Source organism: Silene latifolia, chromosome 6, assembly GCF_048544455.1.
Source record: "Silene latifolia isolate original U9 population chromosome 6, ASM4854445v1, whole genome shotgun sequence".
NCBI lineage: Eukaryota > Viridiplantae > Streptophyta > Magnoliopsida > Caryophyllales > Caryophyllaceae > Silene > Silene latifolia.
The window spans coordinates 28,042,242-28,057,974 of NC_133531.1; the positions used below are offsets into that span (position 1 = coordinate 28,042,242).

At 34.8% G+C, this 15,733-nt stretch overlaps 1 protein-coding gene and 1 long non-coding RNA gene across 2 annotated transcripts; both read right to left on the minus strand.

Moving 5' to 3' along the window:
- Nucleotides 1-4,817: 4,817 nt before the first annotated feature.
- LOC141586609 (receptor-like protein kinase 7) lies at nucleotides 4,818-8,496 on the minus strand. Its single transcript, XM_074407900.1, has 2 exons — nucleotides 5,714-8,496; nucleotides 4,818-5,623 (listed from the first exon to the last, which is right to left on the minus strand). The coding sequence occupies exons 1-2, from the start codon at nucleotides 8,271-8,273 to the stop codon at nucleotides 5,241-5,243; spliced, it is 2,943 nt and encodes a 980-aa protein (XP_074264001.1). The 5' UTR covers nucleotides 8,274-8,496; the 3' UTR covers nucleotides 4,818-5,240.
- Nucleotides 8,497-12,243: 3,747 nt separating this feature from the next.
- On the minus strand, nucleotides 12,244-14,633 carry LOC141586610 (uncharacterized). Its single transcript, XR_012519606.1, has 2 exons — nucleotides 14,449-14,633; nucleotides 12,244-13,403 (listed from the first exon to the last, which is right to left on the minus strand). It is a non-coding gene; the product is annotated as an uncharacterized LOC141586610 (long non-coding RNA).
- Nucleotides 14,634-15,733: the final 1,100 nt, after the last annotated feature.

A 15,733-nucleotide genomic window follows, 5' to 3' on the forward strand; every position in this document is an offset into this window, starting at 1 on the left:
TTACATTTTTCTAATCTGATCACTTTAAGAACATAAAACGTTTGACACTCTTACGTAAAGTATCGTCTTAACAAACCAAATATATTATCTTTACATAAGCCCTGTTCTTTTCGGCTGATAGGAGCTGACTGAACTAAACTGAGTTGAAATGAACTGAATTGAATGGAGGTGAGTCGTTGAACTAAATTGAGCTAAAATAAAAGTTAATTTGTGAAGAAATGAGCATGAACTAAGCTGAACTGAACTGAATTAAACTAAATACAACCGATCTTAACTGAAATGAGATAAAACTAAGTCAGAAAAAACTGAGCAATATTGCCAAACTCGATCGCGCCATCAAAAGAAATTATGGGTAGAAGAATAGAAGTGGCACAAACAAGGCATGTGGAGGACTAAGGCCCTGTTTTTTTGGACTTTTATTTGTCTCTTTAAGTTCGGTTCAGTTCCTATAAGTTCAATTTAGTTCTTATAAGTTCAGTTCAGTTTCTATAAGTTCAGTTCAGTTTAGACAAGTTCATACAACTTATATTAACTATAAATTCATACCCGTTTTTTAATATTGACGAATTGAAAAAAAATAGTACGTTTTTCATTAAAATCAATGCAAAAAAATCCAACATTAAAATTATCCTATACACATTTTTCTTAAAAAAAATAAACAAATAAATAAAAATAAATTAAACCCACGCAATAACTACATCCACACAAATTAGTGTAAGTCAAATAGTTAAATACATACTACCTGTTATCTTCTTCTATATCTAACATCTAACAAGTTAGTGTAAGCGTAAGGATGCTATGTACAAGGTACGAAATAATATACTCCCTCCATACCACACCAATGGTAATATTGACTTTTTCACACTTGTCGAGACACGTTTTGCAACGTGAATATCTTTAGTTACACATTATTAAAATTTATAAAAATTTGATATTTTTATAGCATTCATGACGATAAATCAAACAAGATCTCACATTACTATATTTTGTCTTATAGATTAAGAATAATATCAAAAATCCCTACGACCATGAATAGTGCCAAGATTCTCAATATTACCATTGGTGTGGTATGGACGGAGTAGTAAAAGACATTTGGCGAGGCAATGGATTCGATAATGTTAGTGAAAATGAAGATGAAGATGAAAGTGACGAGGAGGATGATAACATGGAAATAGATGGTTAGAAAAAAAATTAACATGTAATTTATTATTTATTGTAATGTATTGTAGTAGTTGTAACAAAAATTAATATATTGGTTCAGCTCATATAAGTTCAGTTCAGCTCTTATAAGTTGATTCGATTCTATAAGTTGATTCGATTGATTCGGCTCATTTTATAAGTTGATTCACTCTTCTAAGTTCGGATTCGGCTCTTATAAGTTCGGATTCGATTCGGTTTTATAAGTTGATTCGATTGATTCAAAGAAATAGAAGTCCAAAAGAATAGGGTCTAAGAGGAACGCCTTCCAATTTGCCATCTGGATACCGCTATTTCATTTATCTTGATATCGAGAGTCGATACCACATTGACATCTGGATACCGCCATCCGATTTATCTTAATTACTTGTAATTAATACTTTTATTTATTATACTGATGACATGATATACCAGATGTTATTAGAAGATATCTAAGGGCAATAGTAGAAGAATAGAAGTGGCACAAACAAGGCATGTGGAGAACTAAGAGGAAGGCCATCCATTTTGCAAGGTGCGACCATATGAAATGGAGCACTTCACTTTGGGTCTAATCACTAGTCTTCTTCCTTCTCTTTCCATCCTCGCCACCCTTTTCATTTTTTTCAAATAGTTCCTTCCATTCCTCTTTGTGATATTCTAGGTTTAAAGTACCCTATAACCCTATAACTTCATCACACTATATGTCTATATCCGTCTCTTCCTATCCCGAATAACTTACACTTTGCTCTTCTTATCCACTTTTAGGTTGGCTTAGAGTCATGTATAAAAACAAGGCTTGAAAGGTTGAATTAGTTAGGTTAAATCAGAGAGCGGATTTTCTGTCCTATTTTATATTCCTTCATATGTCCCAATATCGTGATAGCAAACCTGTAGATTTATTATGCCAAGAGCCATGACTAGATTTTTTGCTCCCGCTAGTATTATCTTTATTGTCAAAGATGATATATAAATTCTTTTGAGACAGGAAGCATGAAACAAATTTAAAACAAGTGGTGTACCCGGTTAATTGATAATGAACATTAATTAATCATATGGATAAACTTTTTAGATCCGTTTCACGCTTGCTAAAGAACTCCATTTAGAGTTTGAGTAACACGTGGAAGCCACCATAATATAAAAGCCCGCTATATGAAGTTTCTCCCTTAAAAATGTAGTCTATGTATATTTACTTGTGCAGAAAAAATAATTTTTCGTAAAATAATCATATGACGTTTTATTTTCGCTCTCTAAAATAAATGATTGACTTTTTCCAAATTCATGCTACATTCCTATAGGACGTAAAGAAAAAACAGGTTCATTTCCAAATAAGTGCTCCCTATCAGATCAGGGTGACTTGTAAAAGACCTTTATTGCATCATTTTAAGGCACTAGTACTATTTAGCATAGCACATTCGTAAATCAACTTTTAAACGATCTGATTTGGGATAGGTTTGAGTGCACTAGGCACTATTTTTGGTGCAAATTAATGTGGGCTCTTCAACAATTTCGATCGATCAAAGTTGAGGATATCATAGTGGTCTATGGAGCCACTCAAAGTAAAACTACCTCAAGTTGTGTATGGCACCCAAATGTTACTCAAATATGCAATCAACACTTTCTAAGATAATGCCTATACTTCAAATCGGAAGATTAAGGAGTCGTTTGGCTAATTAAGAAGTTAAAAGTTCGATGAAACCTCTAATTCCTTGGAGATAAGTTCTTTTATGCAAGTTGGATGAGTTTGGCAAATTGTTTAGCTCGGCAGGTGTGAAGAATCTCATATTAATTTACATGTGAGTGTCGCACAATGAACAAAAAAGAAATATTGTACCACTTTATAACCAAGGGGGTTACTCCTCCTATAGCCAATTGGTTTTAGGATGGAACCTTCATTGTGTTGTTAAGTGGTCCATCTCTCGTTCATTCATTTGGGTGCATCCCAAGCCCGTATGCATGATTTTACACATGATTTAACAACATGTATGTAGGACTAGATGAAAGCCTAACATATGGAGTATCACTATTCACTAAGTAGGTTTCAATAGAGTTCGTTCATGGCAAATATTTTATGAGACTATTTTACAATCTAAATAAAAATTGTTAGAAGGAAATAGATGCGTCAAGTATAAAGATGTTTACTAATAAAATGAGCATGGTTAACGGTAAAATGTATATTATTTAAAAATCGTGAATCAAATAAAGAGTCGTTACTCTTATCCATAATCAACTATAAAAATATTTAAAAAATATACGAGACTTATTTATCAATAATTTACAAAGATTATCTCTCTTAAATATTTTTTTTTAATAATCCTGAATTACTCATTTAGAACGAAATGTTGTTAATTATTATCCTACTTCATTACTCCTTATATCTCGATCATTTGTTGTCTTATTTCATTTTTGGGTGTCTCAGTCAATTGTTGTCATTTCTATTATGAGAATGAACTCGATGAGCAATTTGATCATTCATACCCAATTTAGTCCACTTATCATTTAGTAATTGGTCTCCTTCACTTTTTTTATCTTTATACGAAAATTAAAGGACAGCAATTAAGCGAGATGGAGATTACTCATTTTTGTTTTTGTGAACGAAGGGGTGGGCAGATATATATCATGTCTTCATCATTGACAAGTCAAACACAATACTAAATTTAGTCAACCAATCAAAACTGCATTCATGTACCTACTTTAATGGTTCAAATTTTGTCCCTCCGGGGACGCATTATGAACAGTGAATCTTTTTGTCCTTAGAAATTAATTAATTTGGGGTGTATTTATTTTATTTAATTATGTTGTGTTATTGATAAAAGGCTATAATTTAAATTTTAAATTACTGAAAATATATAATGATACGTTGCACCATCAATAATTTCCTGTACTTAGGGTTTTGATTCATTCTACCAATCTATATGCGTAAACTGAAATTCCAAGTTTAATAGTAAAGCCTATTTTTTTTTTAAAATAAAAATAAAATGATCGTGTTCAAGTAGAGTGGATTGATAATGAATTTGGTTCGGTGTTTCGATAGTAATTTGAATATGAGCTTATATACAGTAGATCGGCTCCACTTATTCCCTGATACAAATTTGGTTTCGATTTGTCGATTGCCAACCCTACTACGACCAATTCTTGTAGATGACGCTAAATGTTGATGGTACACATAGTCACACACATCGACACGCATACTTTTTTACTGCACATGGTTGCTGGACTTTTGCTTTCACATGCCTCTCGTATACATTTTGTGATCTTTGTGGGGCTTCTCACCCAATCACATTCATGTTTGTATTTAAGGGATCTATACTTACATCCCTTCCTATGACGATTGCTCTCTTTTCCATGACAGTTTTGCATCTCAAAATATTGATATGCAAAATACAAGTCTCGTCCAAATCTTGTAAAGTTATACAAAATGCAATTCTTGTGAAATATGGTGTCGGTTTTTTTAATGTCAAATGAGTCGCAATGACAGTACAATAATTAGGATTGGGGGATTTAATATATATTCTAGTCCGTATCAATAAATAATAGTTGAGATGTTTATCAGTTCCCATTAAAATAAAAGCATATACAATCCTTGAAGATATGATATTGGAATTTGACAGCAACACATGAACTCCTGAAGCAGAAAAAGTAGGGAGGCAATGAAAGAAAGAAAGCAGGCTGGGATTCCTATTCCTTATAATTAATTTTACATGACTGATAATAATTACTCATAGTACAAGAATTATTCTGCAGTTACTTGGTTCACAACAGTGATACCTTCCAACACTCTCTACTTTCAATAGATATACAGAATATGTTACACCTGACGTAACGCGCTAAGCATCCTTGCATCGATGAGCACTACAGTCTACACCTACATTGATTCCGTCTCCTGTCTCTCTTCTATCATCTCCGATATGAAACACGACTTTGTATCACCCGATGATATTAAACTGAATATATATCCGAATTATAGAATATCATATTAGTATAATACGGAGTAATATTCTCTGTGAATACGGTGATACTGAACTTCAGTGTACCTGTTAGCGCTTTATTTGCCGCATTACAGTTTATTACTTTTGCTCTTTACCCTGCTCCAACTTCTTTGTACAGTCTTTGGTAATGATAATGCTTATGAGCTTACATGGTTCAGCCTCCTCGAGCATCTGAACCACACGTCGCATTGTTGGCCTCAGCTCTGGAAGTTTGGCAGTACAGAGGATTGCGATCTTAAGAACCTTAATGGCCTCTTCTCTCAGAGGTTGCGCTATGTTTGAGTCGATTGTGCTAAACACACTTTCTTGGTTCTTTAACTTGCTTGACACCCAGCTAACAATGTCCTTGTTATCTCCAAATTCCGGGTCAATTGGCTTTTTCCCTGTCACCAACTCCATCAGAACAACTCCAAAGCTATACACATCGCTTTTCTCGTCCACCTTGTATGTATATCCGTACTCTGCCATAAAAGTTTCCAAAATAATTAATCCTCTAAAGTTCTAATGAGTAGTTAAATTAAATACGATAGGAGTATATATGACGGTTTTACCTGGGGCGATGTAGCCGTGGGTTCCAGCAATCACATGAGTCGAGTCATGACCAAGATCAGGTTGAACAATCTTAGCAAGCCCAAAATCAGCAATTCTAGGCTTCAAAAACTCATCTAACAAAATATTGCTAGACTTGACATCGCGATGAATTACAGGCCTCTCGTATCCATGATGAAGGTACTCAAGTCCTCTTGAAGCGCCTAACGCAATCTCATACCGAGTTTGCCAATCCAAACCGAGTTTCTTATTTTTGTGCAACCTATCCCACAAACTACCATTAGGGAAGTAGTCGTAAACCAACAAACTCGAGTCTTCACTTGTTATGCTACAGTATAGCTTAACAACATTGATATGCCTAATTGAACTCAATGTTTCGACTTCCATATCAAACTCTTTCGACTTCCTACTCCTACCGCCTTTCTTGTCGAGCATTGGAGTGCTCAACCGACTCTTTTTTCGGCCCCCAGCAGGGTCGAAAGTCCATATATGTTTAACAGCCAACTCTTTTCCATCTTTGAGGGACACCTTGTAAACAGTACCACTCCCACCTTTCCCTATCAAATTTTCGGGTTTTATGGAATCGAGAATTTGTTCTTCAGAGAAAGTGACCACATGGTAGGACTTCATATCCCAAGAATAATCATCCTTCAAGGACAAGGATCGATCCTCGTTCTCTTTTCGTACTACCATCAATTTCAAGTACACATAACAAGTGCTCAAAGAAACAATGACCACTAACCCAACAACCAAACATATCACAAACGTGTGATACTCTCGAGAGCTCGATGAACACGGGGTAAAATGCTTGATATCCGAGCTACAAAGGCCGTTATTACCAGCAAAACTTCCATTATACGCATCAGTTGATAGGGAATTCGGTATAGGACCCGACAACTCATTGTACGACAAATCAAGAATACTAAGCGTAGATGACGACAGAGTACTCGGAATTGGACCTGACAACTCATTGCGCGTTAAATTCAACGAATTTAACACGGGTAATGAACCTACTGATACGGGAATTTGACCGGAAAATGAATTGTAAGCCAAATTAATATCACTTAGATGTGGGCATTCCCCAAGTGAAGCAGGAATATTACCAGAAAACCGATTATTCTCCAAATGCAAGCTGTTCAACTTCTTGAGTTCAGCAATACTGTCCGGGATTTTGCCAGTGAGTCGATTATCGCTGAAATCGACCAAAACCAACGACGTAGCACCTCCGATTTCTGCTGGCAAATTCCCGGACAACATATTGTTCCCTCCAAAAATCTGTCCTAAATTTTTGGCCTTAGAAATATGAGAAGAGATTGACCCATGAAGCTTATTATCCGCAATATCAATAATATTAAGATTGGGAAGACCCCAAATTCCTGCAGGCACTTCACCAGTGAGATTGTTTTCGCTAACTCGAAACCTAGTCAATGTTGTACAGTTAGCATAACTGGCAGGAATTTCACCAGAAAAATTGTTCTGCAGGATTAGCAGCTTCTTCGTAGTACCTCTCTTGCACATATCAGGAGGGATTGGGCCGGAGAGGAAATTTGTCGAAACATCGATGAAATTAAACTCGGCCCATGAGCCCAATTGCGGGGGAATTCTGCCAATGAGTTTATTACTGTACAGAGATAAGTTAACCAAGCTCTTAAACTCCCCAAACTCTGCAGGAATTTCGCCGGAAAAGTTATTTTCAAAGAGTTGTAGCCAAACAAGGTTGTTTAGCCACCTCAATTCCGACAAATCGCCTTCTAAGTTGTTATGTGAAGCATCAAAACGCTGTAAACTAGACAAATTCCCGAACCCAACAGGGAATTTTCCTGTAAGATCGTTGTCGTAAAGTTCGAGCTGCCATAGCTTTTTGAGCTTGGAAATTTCTTGTGGGATTGAACCAGTCAAGTAATTATCAGCTAACTCAAGATTAATCAACTCTGTCAAATTGCCAATCTCTGGCGGAATTTCGCCAGAGATACTGCAGTTTGATATGTACAACCAGTTCAAACTCGTTAACTTGGTAACTTCCTTAGGGAAAACCGTTTTGTCTAAGGAATTATCGCCAACGCTTAGTTGGATAAGACCAGACATGTTGGATAAGGATTTCCAAGGAAACACACCAGTAATCCCACTTAAGTTCAAATGTAAGTACGTCAACTGGTTTAAGGATGAAATATCCGGAAACGGTCCGGAAAACTGGTTATTACCCAAGTCCAAGTACTCAAGTTTGGTACAGTTAGAAATATCATCCTTGATACTCCCAGACAGAGAATTGAACCCGAAAGCGAGTTTCTGTAAGGAAGAAATGGAGCATATGGATTCAAAAGGAAGAGTACCAGACAATCCCTTATTAGAAAGGTCAATTCCGGTAACGTTACCGGAATCATTACAGGTAATTCCAGGGAAAGAGCAAGTAGGTTTTGTAGGAAGCCATGAAGAGAAGAGTTTTGGGTTGGAGTGTTGTAAGGAGGATTTGAGAGTGAGGAGGGTTGAAAGGTCGTCACCGGCCGAAGCGGTGACGTAAAGGAGGAGGAGGAGGCAGAGGCAGGGGAGTTGGTATGGTGGCATGGTGGGTGTGCTGGTGTTTTGGCAAAGGTAGTTAGGGAATGTTATGTAATAATAATAATGGAGGGAAGTTATGGGAGCAAGTAGGAAAGGAGATGGAAAAGGGTGTTATTTTTCAACAACTCAATTTTTAAGATAAAACAAACTATGGCCTTATAGATGGTGTCTGCTGTTAGTGTTCACATTGACGGTAGTGTACAGTATATGTTTATCTTTATTATGTACTACGTACTATCTCCGAACGGTACACATTATGTCGAGTTTTAATACCATCTTCTCAATACAGGTGATATCGAGTCTCAATACCATTTTCTCAATACCAGGTGATACCGAGTCTCAATACAATTTTCTCAAATATCTTTATATAGGTCTCATTGCCGTCTCATTTGATTTTCCTTTCTTTTAAGTTTTAAGGAGTAATGGAGTATATGCACAATGGTCGGTTTTTGTTTTCCCTTCAAATGTTCAGTCCGTCTTGCTTAAGACTGCCTTATTTTAGACCGCAATAAGACCTCTCACAAATGAAAAGCACATGGGTGGTGGGACACCCCTATGTGTTTTTCCACTCACGCCCTAAGTTTTTTGTGAGAGAAAATGGTATCCGTCTGACCATTTTAGACGGATAGAGCAGTCTGAAATAAGAATTTGTGTCAAATGTTAGTTATGTTCTAGGTAACGGATGAGTTAATAACGATATTACTTTTTATTATTTAAAACATGGAAATAGTATTCTTTACTAGAATTACACACTTACAAATTTGTGGATTTGTTTTACAGAGTAGTAGTTATGCTTATGCACACTCAATATATATCGAGTAGAAGTTTAAAGTTTCTTCCCAAAATATTACTTTTTTTGTTTTTGTTAGTCTTCTATGTGTTATGCGATGTCTCACATTATAGATAATGTGAGACGGTTTCTCAAGGAGAGTTACTCTCGGTAATGTCTCTGTTATCCAATTGTCACTTTTTTCATTATTATATTGATGAGAATATACAAAATCTGATGAAGATAATAAAGTCTATTGACTACAATTAATCAATCAATAATTAACAATATTAGAATTATAAGTGCCTTATTAGTGTAATGTCCTGTCGTTTTAATTAGATTAAATAAAATTCAAGTGGTGAACATGTAAAACACCAATAAGGCAATAATGATGCTGATATGCGGCATGGGGTGTCATTTTTCCTGTACACGAGTACTCCTTCATGCATAATAAATCTACTATAGATATGTTGAATTTTTTCGGTTTAATTATCACACACTCTCTTTAACATTAATCTCTACCATTAATTAATGTATTGACGATTTTACGCTAAATTAGTGTTAAGAGTACCCTACATTTCACCTAAATATCCTCTCATAAATTGTCCTGTTAATTTCACATATCTATGTGAGAGGTATGTATTATAAATGTTTTTAATAGATAACTTATATTAGTATATAAAACCGTTTTACATAGACCACTACATTAGTTTAACGGTGGTTCTTCGTTGTTAATTAATCCTACTTTAGTTTTAGGCTTTTTGTGATTCTTTTTTCATATTTAATTTATTCCGACATTAGTTCGTGTATGGCTTTCAAAGTGTAAATAATTCAATCTCAGCAAAGATATGATTGTTGGTATTTTGTCTGGTAATGAATTAATTTATAAGAGTAGCTCTAGTTAGTTTAATAATTTAACTAAATAAAAACGCGTGATGTTGGGAGTTAAAAATTCCAAAGTAACCAAAGATATATACACTGCTCAAATTTGTTAATTCCATCCCTTTATTACAGGCTTACGGCCTAATATAGTTCAATCTCTACAATTTTCCTCTAATATAAAGCACTTTAGAAATTATATATTGCCAATGCCGCTTTACTTAACACCACCACAAAACACACTTAACATAGGAGGGGATTCGTTTTTTGTGTGTCAAATGAGTCGTGATGACAGTACAATATTAGGTGAGACCTCTTATCAACTATAACTCCATTTATGATCTAAATTCCAACATACATTGCAATCATTTATATTAGGTAAAATGCAACTCTCCTATAAATCAAAACAATTTAAATAGTTGCTAAACTCATTAATTTTCAAATGCTAGTTGTGCTATAGTCTAATAATTTCATTTAAATTGGCAAAATTGAAAATCTAGAAAAAGAAAAAGGTGATTTACATGCAAAATGATTTAATGATTGATTAATGTCAATACTCTTTAACTAACAATCTTTTGGGCAAATGCCACCTCAAAAAGGAGAGGAAATCAAATAACATTTCCGTGACACATACATTGTTTGCAATAAAAACCTTGTCCGTTATAGCTTTTACTCTTGTAGTGACACAGTCGATGGTGCCACCCCATGGCCCATGATATTGAAACTCTAAGCCGCCGAGGTTGACCTCTCCCTGCCTAATAAAGTTGCATCACTCACGTTTTGATATGTTATCCTAACCCACACGGTCACATCTCTTTATAAAATAATATTACAACTCGACGTGATATAAAAATACGTTTATAAGAAAAATAATACTCTCTCTATTTCAGTAATATGTTTACACTTCCTTTATTTTCTCATCACAAAATAAAGGAAGTGTAAACATCTCACTGGAACGGAGGGAGTAGTTATTAAGATTATCTGACTCTTTGAACAATGTGATATATCAACAATAAAAAAATTCCATGTCTGTAAATTCGTAACACTCGTCACCTGTAATGAACGAGCAACCCTATCTTTCGACCACCATTCAGCATCACCCGTCAAACCCTCTAAAACACTGATCACCACCGTGCCCAACCACCATATGACACCATCATGCATTCATGCCACAACGTTACCATTACAACAGCCTACCAAACTGACACCATGCTACCATTCACCTTCAACCAGTGACCGAATCAGAATTTAAACTCAACAAAGTGAACGAATAATGGTACAAGAAATACTAGAAAAAAGTTGGAATTAAAAACTTTGAAATTTCAATAAGCCAGTGGAAGCGAGTGCTCATACTAACCCCTCTAATCGGCCTCCATCGGTTTCCGAAAATTGTTTTACAAAATAGAATTACGAGTAGAAGTTATTCCCACGCGCTTGATATATAAGGTTGTTAATTATGGTCGGAAGAGATTCCACGTAATTACTAAAAATGATTGATTAGTGCTAATCCCGAGACGGTACATGTAAATTATTGTCTGCCTGTGTCTTTACTGAAACTTTGCCGGTGTCAGTGGGCTCCACTATCCAATTTAAGTTTACGTTAGGTACTTGTTGATTGACTATAAACCCCGTCGTTTTGAAGAAACTTTTGAGATTTCCTTGTCAATGCTAAGTCACTCCTTTTTCTTGCATCTTCCTACCACTCATGAGTATTAGTGAGGGGTTAAGATTTGGGGTCTATAAAGTCACATCGAAATGTATTTTACAGTTCAAAAACAAGCAAAAAGTTAAACCCTATATCCCGGACATTTGTTTACCTTTGGTTTTGAACGGTAAAATATCAAGGAAAAAGGAGTCGACCAATTATTGGATGATAAGTTGACCAAATTGATGATGAAGAATCAAGTTATCCATCAAAGACATTCCTAAAGTAGAAAACGCAAACAATTGACTGAAACAATCCAAGTGGAATAGGTAAACAATTGACCGAGACGGAGAGAAATTAGGGTAAATGTATAAGAAAACCAAATCATGACTGAAAAACCAACTTGAAACATTTGACTGAAAAAGAAATCCAAAGTAAATAATGAGAATTGGCTAGGAATTAGGGTAAATGTATAAGAAAACCAAATCGAGACTGGAAAACCAACTTGAAGCATTTGAAGTTATATATGGCCAACAATTCAAAATGAGTAACCGAAATTGCAACACAAACTCGATACAACTTTAAACACTTCGAAGTTAAATTAACTGACTATGTATATGAGGAAAACTTATACGTTAATGTAATTGAACTTATTCTACTATGAAAGAATTTGAACGAAAAACTTACAAAACCATTTTCTCATAAACATTATACTCGTATAAGTTAGATAATTAATTATTGATTTAACACAAACTACTTACAAAATTGGAGAGCTTCTATCCACCTTCTCCTTTCAACCTTCTCTCCAGCCTTCTCCTTTCTCCTCTCACAACCGATTAAATTACTATATATCGTGTGGAGTCGGACGGCAAGTGGAGGGAGCAAAATATATGATATTTTAATTGGTTGTGAAAGGAGAAGGTAGAAAAGAGAAGGTAAATAGTTATTCTCGCAAAGTTGACCAACTCAATAATGGTAAAACTCCAATCTCACTGATGCTACAAACTCGATTGAGATGAATGACCAAATGAACCTCTACGGCTCTACAGAATCAACCAAAATCAAACCTAAGGCTCATTCAAAATCCGAACATAAATAACCTTTTGCCACGTGTGAGCGGGAGTACATCCTGGGAGGGGTCCCACCATAAGGTGTAATAGGGGCAAGCCTTCCTATGCTATTTTGGCAAGAGGCGCCTTAACCGGTGCGCCAAGGCTCCCCTCCCACTAAAATAGATGTAATCTGAATAAAATAAAGTGAAATACTAGTGTTCTAAAATAATCTCGAGTTGAATAGTAGTTATAGTGACCACACTCAGGTGACCTGATCGGAACCTTTTTTAATAAAATCTCAGCTGAATTAATCTGACAGAGTGCTAGAGGACGGACCTACATACTCTAGATTCTAGAACATGAAATGATATGATTCTAAAATGTCAATGAACTAAATGTGATCAATCCATGACAAGCAGCCACAAGAACATGCATTCTATAGTCTCAAACCCAAAATTAGTATTCGAGAAGGAATGACAACACCAAAGCACAGTTCCAACAGAGCAATTCCTTAAATCCAAACCCACTAGAAACTGGTTTGCAGAAATCATCCAACTTAACCATAATGATTCACCTATGAGTCTATGACTTTCATGATCCTGAATGCTTCAAACGAACACTCTTGATATAACTTGCCAATACCAGCAAGAATATAAGCAACAATTTGGCTTTTTTATAGTACTTGTAACATCATAAAAATAAATGTTTAAATTAGCGAGAATATATGCCAACCTGATGTAACTGGAACTAATCCTGAAGCTTCTTAACCTTCATAACAGAACGCACATTCCCTTTTGAACAAAGAAAAAGAGAGATCATCATCCCAGAACCAATTTATTTATAAAAATTCACAAAAGCTTCACCAATTTTATTTTAGTATTAGTTCTCGGTTTTAGTTACTCATCAACGTAGCTGACTAGGTCAAATTGCAATAAATGCAGTCATGGTGATCTAAGAATATTTGCAAACGGTAGCGTTTTGGTGTCGTGGCCTTGATTTAATAACGTGCCAAAAACTGCTGGATTTAAAGAAAGTACCTTATCTTACAAGTTTGAATAAAAGTTAAAGAGTATTGTTCATTGAATGATACTTTGGAATTATTGTGCAACATCTGGCCAATCATAGACATTTTGTAGCAATATTTAAGCCCTTGGGCTACCGAAAGTCGTTGAACAACAAGATCTGGTAGTCACCATGTTAGTAGAAAGGTTATTGGATTGAACAGAAACTTTAGCTACTTTTGGTCATCAACAGAAAAGCAAAAAAAATTAGGTAAAACAAAGAAGTTGAGAGCTCTAGAAAGTTGGGGGCTAATGGAATTGCTGAAATTGTTAACGGAAACTTCTTTTAAGGAAATATAAATGATCTATTGATCTTAACATCTTGACACTTTCTAAGAAATGCTAAAATATGCATATTTCGACCAGTGAAATATACAAGGTCGATAACATCTTAGGGAAGTAGAAGATATTATGGCTAAGAAAAGGTATCGCTCTTTTTTATTTTCAAAAAAAAAAGCAAAATAAAGAATTGAAGTATTAATCATTTGTAAACATTCCCTAGCTATTAATCTATTATACATATGATATAGCAGATTACTAACATATACAGTATTTAATTTATGTTGTTCAACAAGGTGCTCCGGGTCTGTCAGGAAAATAGAGCATTTTATCACATCAACGTAGGAATAAGTAAGCTTCAAAATCTACTAAACACAATCGAATGAGCAACTTAATAGAAGTTATATATCATATACAAGTTCATTCATAGTGTGGTGAAAAATAGATTAGACATTACTAAAGCTTGGTGTTTATCGACTTAACCTTTGTTTCATACCTTGTTTTCCTAGCTGAATCAAGTATCAGGAGATGTTGAACCTGATAATCCCACTAGGCCAATTAGGGAGCTTGTTTTATTGTGTGTCGTTATTAGTTATTACAAGAAACGAATCAGAGCTTCTTGAGTCGAGAAGGTAGACATTATTGTCACCTCCACTCAAGTAGCCAGGTTTGATTGGGAAATGGGGCGACACAAGTAAAAAAAAAAAAAAAAAAAAAAAAAAAAAAATACAGAAAAACAAAATGGTGAGAGAAGTGTCCATGAGAGAAATGAAAAAAAATGGTGAGAATAGCGCCATTGAGAGCTAGAGAGAAGTACTCTATCAAGATTGGTAGAGAAAAACAAAAGGCTCTACAAAGTTTTGGTGAAGAGAAGTGTTTCCCAAGTAAAGGGTGAGAAGTGCACCATGGAGTGGCGGAGAGAAGGGCTCATCCAAAATCAGTTTTTGAAGAGGTGCTACAAATGAAAGTTAGTGACACTGTGCATCAACAACTTGGTGACGAGAAGTGCGTCGGAAAGTGAAGACAAGAGATTCGAAATTGATATAGAGAAAGTACTCTATCAAATAGATAACGAGCCTCAACAAAATAAGTGACAAGAAATGCGTCATGGAGAAAGAAGGCTTTATAAGTACTATAATGGAAAGATCATGTGCCATAACCAGTATGTGGCAGATTAACTTAAAAGGATTTGTCAATTTAACAAAGAATTCTAAGAAATCAAGGGAGCATGGAGACTGAAGTATATAGAGTAATGAAGCATTGATCTTGATCATGGAGACAAACAAATTGCGTTAAGGAATGGATGAATAATATTGAAGAAATCTATATATATATATATAAAAGAGAGTTTTTTCGAGCGATCTGAGAGCGTCCACATCATCAAAAATCAATTTAGGAAAGTATAATTTTTGATGTAAAAAATATAATTTTTGATGTAAAAAATAAAGTGGAAAATCTTTTAATTATTATAATATGTATATTTCCTAAATTATATTCAAGTGATATTTCCAATTTTTATATCAAACTTTTACATTTCATTTTGCAAAAAAATATCGTTAAAAAAATTATGAAAATAATAAAATTAGCTTTGTGGTCAAAAATGCTATCATTAGAGTATAGATTTCATATTATTTGCACATATTAAAGATGATGTACTTCTTAATATATAAAATTGTGTACTTTTTAGTATGTTTTGTCCCACATTGAAAAATAAGTAGGTGTGGTTAATATACTACATATATATAGTAGAATTGTCCCATATCGAAAGATTAATATAAGGT